Genomic DNA, 12,508 nt, shown 5'->3' on the forward strand with positions numbered 1-12,508 from the left:
TATATATATATATATATATATATATATATATATATATATATATATATGTATATATATATATATATATATATATATATATATATATATACATATATATACATATATGTATATATATATGTGTGTGTGTGTGTGTGTGTGTGTGTGTAAATATCAATATACGCTGAGGGATGTCAGTGTCTCGTTTCCTAAATAATTCACTTCGCCATTACTAAAACCTCCCATTTGTATATTCTATGGCTGAAGAATTTAGTTTTTCTATTTATTGTGGCTCAATGTGAAAAATCATTTTTTTGCTCATATCATAAACGCATCTTTTATACTCAAAATATAAAGTTTACTTGCTTTTGCATCTGTCGATTACTGCAAATTTTGAATGATATCTAAAATGTATTCTACCTTCAAGGCAATATGCCTAATGGTTCTTCTATTTGGTAGGCATTCTCCTAATGAACGTTTTACAGCAAATAAAATGAGGAATTGATGAAGCAAATCTAGCATCAAGCTCAAACATTTCACCAAAATAAGAAAAATTCTTTAAAGTTTCAATCCTTTATTATTCCAGAGTCATAAACTACAAGGACTATTTGTTGCTATGATCAGCAGGACCATATGTCAACATACATAAGTTTCTCTGCTGACGGAGGCTCTAATAGTACCTGATGGGGTCATCAGGAGCTGCAGCAGCTTCGGCTGCCTGCCTGTTGTATAGGCTGAAGAACTCGGATTTGGCAGCAGCTACTTCAGCAGTATCCTGGACGTGGCCACTGGACACGACAATACGGGAAGGAAGAACAGGTGAGGCGGGAGACCCCGAGAAGGAAGAGGTCCCACTGTAAGTACCTGCAGCAGATCTGAAGGAGGGCACGGCAATGGAAGCAACAGGGCCAGCTGAAGCAAGGGCAGTAGCAGCGGTACCATACCGCCCTACGCCGCCCACAGCAGACAACTGCCTCTGGTAGGCGTTGAAGAAATCTCTTCGGGCCTCTGAGACCTCCCGGGTGTCAGACACAGGAGTCACCTGACCATTTACTCCGGCTGGTAAGTTGGCAGCTAATGGGCCGGTCCACCTGGGTAGGGGTGGGCCATAGGAGGGACCAGAGAAGCCGGAAGCCTGAAGGGGAGGGGCAAAGAACATCCCCAACACTGCTAAAGCAACCTGCGGAAAGAAACGGTATTCATAATCACAAGTGTACCAGGGAATGGGCGAATCCCGACACAATAGCCAAATATAAGGATATGGTAATAATTAAACCACTTTATTTTATGGCAGTCAACTTACAACGAAGATAATGTAAGCTTTGAGTTACTGTAGGTAAATGTAGTACATGGTGAAACCAATCAATCACAGATAGCATACCAAATTTTACTGTATTTATTACGTGAAATATGATACGAATGAAATTCTCAACGACTTAACCTACACCTAAACGTATCGAAATGTACAATATCTCTTTATCAAAAGGTGCAAAAAATGTTGTTTCCATCACAAGTTACAGGTTATATACAAATTCTTCTTATAACGTGCATTTTTTCCATATATATGGGGTAAGCACTGTTGTCCTCTTTTTTTAAGGACTTTGCTTTTGCTCTTCGGAGTAGACTGGTCCCCCGATTGGCTACCCTGCCGGACATCGTTTAGACCCAGGCAGCCTATGTCCATATGTTGTACCAGTCACAAGCGTCCTTCCTGGCGCAGTTAGGTCGACCATTCGAGACGTATGAAGTGTCTGTTATGGTTTTGTTTGTGTATGTATTAGTTTGTAACACCCATTTGCTTTGGACAAACCTATCCCTTGATTACATACATAATCCTGGGGTGTATACACGGAGATACAAATTCCCTAACTAGCAAAAAAAAAAAAATCGTTCCTCTCATCTGAGAAGATTTGGAAAAACAACTTTCCTTTGACAGTATTTTTTTAAGATTCCACAAAAAATAAAACCCATTTTCGCAGCGTGAAAAATTATTTTCTATATAAGAAAAAGTAAATGGCACCAACTAAATATTATTACTGTTTGCTCGAGAATTTTTATGAAAGAAATTACGTCCTTTTCTAGATTCAAGGGATATCTGCCCAAGTCATTTTTCTGAATGTGATGAAAGCAGAACATTCTGTTTAGTAAATTGCTGTGAGCTCAATTACCAAATTTCTTCCATGGCTCTCAACTAAAATTTCTTTTAGCCTAAAAATCAAATAAAGGCAAATATCTCCAGAACTACATTACAAATAATAATTAACTGCACAATTGTTTGTTATTCTCTCTCTCTCTCTCTCTCTCTCTCTCTCTCTCTCTCTCTCTCTCTCTCTCTCTCTCTCTCTCTCTCTCTCTCTTTAAGAGACCCATTAAGAAGACAGTCACATTAATGTCAAAAAGACATAAGTTTTCAAAACTTACCAAAGTCCTCATTGTTCTCAAGCTAGGTATCTCTGGATACTGCAAAAGGAAACTGCGAATTGTACGGGTACGCGAATCCTTTTTATAGGAGACCCTCTCTCTCTCTCTCTCTCTCTCTCTCTCTCTCTCTCTCTCTCTCTCTCTCTCTCTCTCTCTCTTCTCTCTCTCTCTCATTCATTCAAATCATGACTCTTATAAGTCCGTGACAGACCTTGGAATCTTTAGATGAAATACAGTCATGAACTTGTAGTACAGGTACGGTATGAATCCTGTTGTACAGTCTGTAGAAAAGGCTTTCGAAAACACATTTTTTTTTTTTACTTGACTTGATATTTTTTAAGAAAGTTCCTCTAATGGAGTCATTATTTTTCTAATTCTTGTTCAACTAGGCGTGGGAAACTGAATGAAATTTTACCAACTAGACTAAAGAAAATGGAAAATGAGAGGGGACTATTTTCATAATGAGATGCAAAGGCAATTAATTGTTGTCATAATCTTTTATGTACATTGATGATTGCTCAGGCACATCATCTCTCTCTCTCTCTCTCTCTCTCTCTCTCTCTCTCTCTCTCTCTCTCTCTCTCTCTCTCTCTCTCTCTCTCATACCAAAATCTTTGTTCTCGACGTTCAACTAAGCAAATCATGCAGTCAAAAAAATTTTTGAAGATTAACATTATCACATCTGGTTAAAATTTTAACATGACAACAGGTAACACAAAACCGAACGACTAATCTGCTGATGACGGAAGAGCTAAATAAATACCAAAATATATAATGATGACAACAGCAAAACTAAATCGCTGGTTCCGTCTAAATATCTTCAAAAGTCCTTCCTGCTTAATTTATACAATTATTTACAATTGAGGGTTTGTATTTTATTAAACAAATCATTAGAATGAAAACATGGTCAAAATTCAAAATTTTAGCTTACACATAGAGTAGAAGGGGTTGCCTGCTAAAGATTTTTCATAGAAATAAAGTAAAACATTGGTAAGTAAAAAACAGTAAAGGGGATCAGTACATATAGAAAACGGAAATTCCCTACTTAACTAAAGGCGAAATTATTAAACTCTATGTGATTTGCACACCACAAACACGCATTTACCAAAGAAATGTAAGAACAAAAATTTAATTTAGTAGTACATAATGAGCCGTATGATTTGTTGAAAGTGATTGGTGTCAGTTTGTTTATCACGTAACTCATTTGAATTAACAGCCTGTTAGTTAAAGAAAGAGAGCATTGGAAATTGCGATAACCAGACAATTCATCTTTCTGAAAACTTGCAACGATGTGCAACTGCGATTAACATGAGCCGTACGAGAGAATAAGGATGATTATTCACTCAGGGATTTTCCCATATATATATCATGTATATACATATACGTGTGTATGTATGTATCTATATCAGTGGTTCCCAACCTGTGGGTCGCGACCCCAAATGGGGTCACTACACCAATGCCCTGGGGTCGCCAATCGATTTTGAGCTGAATGGGAATGTTATATAAAACAAGGTGAAAAAACATGTTAAGACAGTTAAATAAATTCTTTACAAGGGAAGTAACACACCAGCAACAGTTATTGGTATATTAGACCACTTAAAATCTTTTAAAGAATATGCTGCATGTTTGCACAATAGGTACCATACCAAAGAATCTATGTTTTCTGAATGTTGAAACATTTTGAATTCAATACTTACTGAACTCAAATCGTTCCTGCAAGAGCATTACGTCAATGGTTAATTAACTGAATGGATTGGCTCACCTGTAGGTTAGACTCCAAAAATCTTTCGCTTGCTCAGTTCTTTGAGTTTACGGATACCTAAGTCTCATTATAATACCTATCTTGGAGTACCTAGAGTGGTTATTAGGATCATACTGTCATGATTCGGAAGAAAATGGTCCCTTTATCACTCCATTTTGCATCCTACCATGAAACCTAATGTAACAGCCTGATGAAACTACTGATGTGACAAACTTTTCACAACTTCTTGTGTATGTTCGGTATTATAAAAATGAAAAAAATTAAAGATTTCTTGTTTTGTAAGCCTCAGCAAACTTCAACTACTGCTTCTGATATTTTTTATTTAATTGATGATTTCTTCAAAGAACGTTCGGTCGAATGGGAGAGATTGTGCAGAGTTTGTATTGACGGGGCACCTACGATGCTCGGCTGTAAGTCTGGCTTCAATTCTTAGTTAAAAAAGTTACTCCAGAAGTAACAGGGACTCACTGCATGGTTCATCGACAAGTATTAGCTACCATGACGTTACCTGAACCATTCAAAGATGTGCTTAGCCGAGTGATTAAAGCAGTAAATGTTGTTATATCAAGGCCACTTGCAACACGGCTCTTAAAAGTTTTATGTGGAGATGTGAGTTGAACGCATGAAGCACTACTGTTGGTGGCTCTTGAAAGGAAAAGCGCTGAAATGATTTTTTGATTTGAGAGGAGAGCTGCAAATATTTCTCGCTTCTCAAAATGCAAGTGAATATGAATCATTGTTTGGGAATGAATTTACGTTGTGCAAACTGGCATACCTGGTCAACATTTCTGAGATATTTAATAGTATTAATACAGCATTACAGGGTAAGGAAAGTTCGATTATATCTTTGTCTGAAAAAGATATTGTCTTTTAAAATGAAATTGGAAATCTGGATCACCAAAATTAACCAAAAGGAATTATACATGTTCCCAACACTTGCCCAATTTGTTAATAAAAAACGGCAAAGGAAATCGATGACTTATGTGGCTTGATACAAGAGCATTTGGAAAATTTTACTGTTCAAATAAGAAGTTATTTTCATGATGAATGTTACAAATCTTCCTCACTTACAATCAACCCTTTCAATGCCAGTGTATCTGAGGTCCCTAAAGCAGCAGAAGAAGAGTTCATCGACTGAAAAAACAATTTTGAAGCTAAATCCTGGTTTGGTGAACTGCAACTACAAGAATTTTGGAAAAAAAAAGTTTCCAAACGTCCCCAGTAATATAAGAAATCGCAATAAGGAATTTATTGCCATTCCCAACAACTAAGTTATGTGAAGCAGCCTTCTCCCAACTTCTCATCCTTAAAAACAAATGCCAAAATCAATTAAATGTGGAAGTTGACAACGGAGCCCAGGATAGATTTCCTAGCTAAAAAACTGCAATACCAGCTGTCTCATTAAGGTCAGTTCATAAACACCGCTTTACATAACGTTGGAAATTTGTGTTCTAATAATTTTGAATTGATTTACAATTAATTAATTTTTGTAGCAGCTTTGGAGTATTTTTGATTAAATTTTAAATTAATCATGAATTTACGAAATGTATATTTACTGCACGAATAGATAATCTATCATTCAATAATCGCAATATATGGCAGTTTATTGTACAAAAAGTTGAAAGAGTATATAAGATATTTTAAGGATTGGGGTCGCTTCCTGGTTGCTTGTTCTGAAATGGGTCGCCATGTTTAAAAGGTTGGGAACCACTGATCTATACAAACGTGTGTATATATAAACCTATATGAATACATATATGTATATGTATATAAATAAACATACAATATATATATATGTATATATATATATATATATATATATATATATATATATATATATATATATATATATATATATATATATATATATATATATATATATATATATATATATATATATATATATATATATATATATATATATATATATATATATATATATGTATATATATATATATATATATATATATATATATATATATATATATATATATATATGTATATATATATATATATATATATATATATATATATATATACATATATATATATATATATATATATATATGTGTGTGTGTGTGGGTGTGTATGAGAGAGAGAGAGAGAGAGAGAGAGAGAGAGAGAGAGAGAGAGAGAGAGAGAGAGAGAGAGAGAGAAAAAGCACAAATATTCACAAAGAAGTTTATAAAGCCGCTAACGTCTTAATGTAAAAAAATAAAATAATATACTTATTAAAAATTATTCATCCTATATAACGGAAACAACAATCGTGGGTTTTTATGTACAGCCAACGTGTCCTTGGGCATATCCTTGGTATCCTTAAAATCTGGTATCAAAAAACAGAACATCAAATCTCACACATAATTCTACTAAGTTATCATTTTCTTTTCTTCATTTTCCATTTTCAACACAAAATACTTTACATGATTTATTACCGGACAGCTATTTCATTATACAAAGTATAGAAATGAAGGTCTATAAAGTGTGTGTGTGTGTGTGTGAGTGTGTGTCATTGTATCTTTAACAAAATTAAGTCTTTCGCTGGAAATAAAATCTATTTCGATTTTCTGTTCTCCATTTGGCCATCTCCATGTCCAATTTGTGTTCCTCTTAATCAAAAAGATGTTCATTATTTTTAGATTGTTTCTTTCAGCATATTCTCCAAGCATGTCTCCTTTGCCATTTATTGTGCCTACTCCAGTTTTACATATTGCTGATTCTCCTCTCTCTTCTTCTGACCTACTTTAACAGTGTTATACAAGTTGAAGTCAAGCGACCATAGAATGGTGAAAAGTATTATTCCTCTAGATCTAATGAGGAAATAAATTCTAATATTAAGAAAGAAAATGAACACTCGCGTAATAAGAAAAAAATCTGAAGAGTTTAGTTAAGCAATACAAAATAGATACTCCCAGATACAAGATGAAATAGAAACAAGTAAAGAAATGAGCAGTAATTTAACAAAATTTGTATTAGAATCAGCACAAGAGATAGGTGGATATATATATATATATATATATATATATATATATATATATATATATATATATATATATATATATATATATATATATATATCATCACCTCCTCCTGCGATTATTGACGCAAAGGTCCTCGGTTAGAATTCGCAAATAAACTCTTTCTTGAGCTTTTAAATCAATACTTCCTGATATAAGATTCTTCATCCAGTACCCTTGTGATTTCTGATTTAAGAGTCTTCATTTAGGACCCTTGTGGTTCCTGATTTAATATTCTTCATCCAGGACCCTTGCGGTTCCTGATTTAGGAGTCTTCATCCAGGACCCTTGCGATTCCTGATTTAAGAGTCGTCATCCAGGACCCTTGCGATTCCTGATTCAAGAGCCTTCATCTAGGACCCTTGCAATTCCTGATTCAAGAGCCTTCATCCAGGACCCTTGCGATTCCTGATTTAAGAGCCTTCATCCAGGAACCTTGCGATTCCTGATTTAAGAGCCTTCATCCAGGACCCTTGCGATTCCTGATTCAAGAGCCTTCATCCAGGACCCTTGCGATTCCTGATTTAAGAGCCTTCATCCAGGACCCTTGCGATTCCTGATTCAAGAGCCTTCATCCAGGACCCTTGCGATTCCTGATTCAAGAGCCTTCATCCAGGACCCTTGCGATTCCTGATTCAAGAGCCTTCATCCAGGACCTTTGCGATTCCTGATTCAAGAGCCTTCATCCAGTACCCTTGCGATTCATGATTCAAGAGCCTTCATCCAGGACCCTTGCGATTCCTGATTCAAGAGCCTTCATCTAGGACCCTTGCAATTCCTGATTCAAGAGCCTTCATTCTATGACCTTTGTGGTTCCTGATATAAGAGTCTTCATCCAATACCTTTGTACCCTTGTGATTCCCGATATCAGATTTTTCATCCAGTACCCTTATGGTTCCTAATATAAGATTCTTCATCCAGTACCATTGTGGTTTCTTATATAAGATTTTCCATCCAGTACCATTGTGGTTCCTGATTTAAGATTCTTCATCTAGTAGTCTTGTGGTTCCTGATATAAGATTCTTCATCCAGTACCATTGTGGTTTGTGATTTAAGATTCTTCATCTAGTAGTCTTGTGGTTCCTGATATAAGATTCTTCATCTAATACCCTTGTCATTCCTGATATAAGATTCTTCTTCTAGTAGTTTTGTAGTTCCTGATATAAGATTCTTCATCCAGTACCCTTGTGATTCCTGATATAAGATTCTTCATCCAGTACCCTTGTGGTTCCTGATATAAGATTCTTCATCCAGTACCCTTGCGGTTCCTGATATAAGATTCTTCATTCTGTACCCTTGTGGTTCCTGATTTAAGATTCTTCATCCAGTACCCTTAAGGTTCCTGATATAGCATTCTTTATCCAGTACCATTATGGTTCCTGATATAAGATTCTTCACCTAGTACCCTTGTGGTTCCTGATATGAGATTCTTCATCCAGTACCCTTGAGGTTCTTGATATAAGATTCTTTATTCAGTACCATTGCGGTTCCTAATGTAAGATTCTTCATCCAGTACCATTGTGATTCCTGATATAAGATTCTTCATCCAGCACCCTTGTGGTTCTTTATATAAGATTCTTCATCCAGTACCCTTATGGTTCCTGATATAAGATCTTTATACAGTACCCTTGTGATTCCTGATGTAAGATTCTTCATCCAGTACCCTTGAGGTTCCTGATTCAAGAGTCTTCATCCAGTACACTTGTGGTTCCTGATATAAGATTCTTCATCCAGTACCCTTGTGATTCCTGATATAAGATTCTTCATCCTGTACCCTTATTGTTCCTGATATAAGATTCTTCATCCAGTACCCTTGTGATTCCTGATATGAGGTTCTTCATCTAGTACCCTTATGATTCCTAATATAAAATTCTTCATCCAGTACACTTGTGATTCCTGATATAAGATTTTTCATCCAGTACCCTTGTGGTTCCTAATATGAGATTCCTCATCCAGTACCCTTGTAATTCCTGATATAAGATTCTTCATCCAGTACCATTGTGGTTCCCGTTACAAGATTCTTCATCTAGTAGTCTTTAGGTTCCTGATATAAGATTCTTCATCCAATACCCTCTTAGTTCCTGATATAAGATTCTTCATCTAGTAGTCTTGTGAATCCTGATATAAGATTCTTCCTACAGTATTCTTGTGGTTCCTGATATAAGAATCTTCATCCAGTACCCATATGGTTCCTGATATAAGATTTTTCATCTAGTAGTCTTTTGGTTCCTTATATAAGATTCTTCGTCCAGTACCCATATGGTTCCTGATACAAGATTCTTCATTTAGTAGCCTTGTGGTTCCTGATATAAGATTCTTCGTCCAGTACCCTCATGGTTCCTGATATAAGATTCTTCATCTAGTAGTCTTGTGGTTCCTGATATAAGATTCTTCATCCAGTACCCTTGTGGTTCCTGATATAAGATTCTTCCTCCAGTAGTCTTGGGGTTCCTGATATAAGAATCTTCATCCAGTACCCATATTGTTCCTGATATAAGATTCTTCTTCTAGTAGCCTTGTGGTTCCTGATATAAGATTCTTCATCCAGTACCCTTGTGGTTACTGATATAAGATTCTTATGCAGGTATCCATATGATTCTTGAAAGGATTCTTATTCTGATAACCTTGAGGTTTCTCCTATAAAATTCTTCGTATGGTATCATCGTATTTCGTGGCCTTAATAGTGGCGAGCCTTTAGGTGTCCATGGTGTCTGTATGCATCGATATCAGGGGCCGCTGCAGCAGCAGCAGCTTGTTTGTTGTACAACTGGTAGAACTGCGACTTTGCTGCAGCCACAGCTGGGGTATCCTGAACTTCACAGTTGTAGATGGGAGCTCCACCATAAACACCACCATGACCATAACTTCCACCATGAGCATGACCACCTCTATAGCCACCACCCATGAAAGCCCCACCATGGCCAGCACCCAAGAAAGATCCTCCATGGCCGTAAAAACCTCCATGCCCACTACCCAACAAAGACCCACCATGATAACCAGAAAGGCCAAGGTTGACTGGGGCACCATGAACGATTGGCGGGAGCGTGTAACAGATGCTAGTTGTCTGTAATATGCCTGGAAGAAGGCGTCCTTTGCTGCTGCAACCTCGTAGGTATCAGATACGGGAATGACCTTTCTTCCAATGCCAGCTGGAACGGAGGAAGCCAAAGGACCCGTCCATTTTGGCTGGTAGTATCCGCCAGGAGGAACGCTGTAGGACAATGAGTGACAAAACCATCTGGTTTAGATAATGGAAGAACTGATAAGTCTACACCAAAGAGCGCAGAATCAAGGATAGCCCACCATTTATGTTTCTGATTTGTGCAAGAAATGGCTTCTTTCATGGCTATATGCATTCCATTATTAACTTAGACGCTACATATTTGTTATTTTACTTCATATTCTATGCACCTTCTATAAGGTTTTCAAGAAATATATCAAGCTGTTAGCTTATACACTGAAGAAATACATAGTTACAAATACAAATTTGTATATGAAATATATCTGGTTATCCAGCTATATATATATATATTTATATATATATATATATATATATATATATATATATATATATATATATATATGTATATATTTATATATATATATATATATATATATATATATTATATTTTATATATAAATATATATATATGTATATATATATATATATATATATATATATATATATATATATATATATATATCTATATATATTATATTTTATATATATAATATATATATATGTGTATGTACATACATATATATATACCGGTATATATATATATATATATATATATATATATATATATATATATATATATATATATATATACAGATTTATACGTGTAAGTATCCAAAGATCATTAAGGGTGTTAATATCTTTGTCTAAAATCATCATTACCATTATTATTCCTTCATTACATTAACTCACTCACTTCCTTAGTCTCAAATGTTTCATTTTGTTTATTTTTTTTTATATTTGTTAATTATTAAGACAAGATATGGTATCAAGCAAGCAGGGCCCATGGACAACGTAGAACACTATTCGCCATTGTTATATCATAAAGGCTTCTTCTATATTCAAAATCAAAGTTTAATGGTTTTTGATCAGTCGGTTACAATAAAAGGTGAAGGATGTCAAACATGTATTCTGTCTTCAAATTGATATATCTAATAGTTCTTGTAACTGCTAACCACTCCAGGAAGACGGTATTACACTAAAAATGAAAGAAGGAAATAAGGAAGCAAATTAGACCTCGTGCTTTCACATATTTACACCACAGATAAGAAAAAACATTCATATATCTTTTATAGTTTTATTGTTCCAGAACCCAGAAAAACAGGAACTATCTGTTGCTCTGATCAGCAGGACCATATGTCAACATACATAAGTTTCTCTGCTGACGGAGACTTTAATAGTATCTGATGGGGTCATCAGGAGCTGCAGCAGCTTCGGCTGCCTGTCTGTTGTACAGGCTGAAGAACTCGGATTTGGCAGCAGCTACTTCGGCAGTATCTTGGACGTGGCCCCTGGACACGACAATGCGGGAAGGAAGAACGGGTGAGGCGGGAGACCCCGAGAAGGAAGAGGTCCCACTGTAAGTACCTGCAGCAGATCTGAAGGAGGGCACGGCAATTGAAGCAACAGGGCCAGCTGAAGCAAGGGCAGTAGCAGCGGTACCATACCGCCCTACACCGCCCACAGCAGACAGCTGCCTCTGGTAGGCATTGAAGAAATCTCTGCGAGCCTCTGAGACCTCTCGGGTCTCAGACACAGGAGTCACCTGACCATTCACTCCGGCTGGTAAGTTGGCAGCTAATGGGCCGGTCCACCTGGGTAGGGGTGGGCCGTAGGAGGGACCAGAGAAGCCGGAAGCCTGAAGGGGAGAGGCATAGAACATCCCCAACACTGCAAAAGCAACCTGCAGAAAGAAACGGTATTTATAATCACAAGTCTACCAGGGAATGGACGAATCCCGACACAATAGCCAAATATAAAGATATGGTAATAATTAAACCACTTTATTTTATGGCAATCAACTCACAACGAGGACAATGTAAGCTTTGAGTTACTGCAGATAAATGTGGCACGTGGTGAAACCAATCAATTACAGATAGCATACTTAATTATACTGTATTAATCACAGGAAAAATTATAACAATGAAATGCTTAACGAGGTAAACTACCCATAAACGTGTCGAAATGAACAATATATTTTTAAAAAAGGGGGCAAAAAAATGTTGTGTCCATCACAAATTACAGGGTATATATAAATTCTATTCATATACTTAGTTCCCATTTGTATGTGGTAATCACTGTTGCCTTCTTTTT

General features: G+C 36.0%; 3 protein-coding genes across 3 annotated transcripts; all 3 read right to left on the bottom strand.

The window, feature by feature from the left end:
• Positions 1-571: 571 nt before the first annotated feature.
• LOC137638094 (cuticle protein CP1499-like) lies at positions 572-1,150 on the bottom strand. The gene has a single exon (XM_068370188.1). The coding sequence runs from the start codon at positions 1,133-1,135 to the stop codon at positions 647-649; it is 489 nt and encodes a 162-aa protein (XP_068226289.1). The 5' UTR covers positions 1,136-1,150; the 3' UTR covers positions 572-646.
• Positions 1,151-9,853: 8,703 nt separating this feature from the next.
• LOC137635399 (cuticle protein CP1499-like) lies at positions 9,854-10,520 on the bottom strand. The gene is made up of 3 exons (XM_068367880.1): positions 10,480-10,520; positions 10,193-10,387; positions 9,854-10,145 (listed from the first exon to the last, which is right to left on the bottom strand). The coding sequence occupies exons 1-3, from the start codon at positions 10,518-10,520 to the stop codon at positions 9,854-9,856; spliced, it is 528 nt and encodes a 175-aa protein (XP_068223981.1).
• A 967-nt stretch (positions 10,521-11,487) lies between these two features.
• LOC137638093 (cuticle protein CP1499-like) lies at positions 11,488-12,093 on the bottom strand. Its single transcript, XM_068370187.1, has one exon. The coding sequence runs from the start codon at positions 12,075-12,077 to the stop codon at positions 11,589-11,591; it is 489 nt and encodes a 162-aa protein (XP_068226288.1). The 5' UTR covers positions 12,078-12,093; the 3' UTR covers positions 11,488-11,588.
• Positions 12,094-12,508: the final 415 nt, after the last annotated feature.

The sequence above is a fragment of the Palaemon carinicauda genome, chromosome 3 (genome assembly GCF_036898095.1).
Source record: "Palaemon carinicauda isolate YSFRI2023 chromosome 3, ASM3689809v2, whole genome shotgun sequence".
Lineage (NCBI taxonomy): Eukaryota > Metazoa > Arthropoda > Malacostraca > Decapoda > Palaemonidae > Palaemon > Palaemon carinicauda.

Coding starts and splice junctions, on each gene's coding strand:
- LOC137638094 (XM_068370188.1), bottom strand. CDS start 1,135: ATGTTCTTTGCCCCTCCCCTTCAGGCTTCCGGCTTCTCTGGTCCCTCC.
- LOC137635399 (XM_068367880.1), bottom strand. CDS start 10,520: ATGAAAGAAGCCATTTCTTGCACAAATCAGAAACATAAATG. Junction 10,388..10,479: donor ACAAATCAGAAACATAAATG/GTGGGCTATCCT, acceptor ATTGTCCTACAG/CGTTCCTCCTGGCGGATACT. Junction 10,146..10,192: donor CAATCGTTCATGGTGCCCCA/GTCAACCTTGGC, acceptor TTTGTTGGGTAG/TGGGCATGGAGGTTTTTACG.
- LOC137638093 (XM_068370187.1), bottom strand. CDS start 12,077: ATGTTCTATGCCTCTCCCCTTCAGGCTTCCGGCTTCTCTGGTCCCTCC.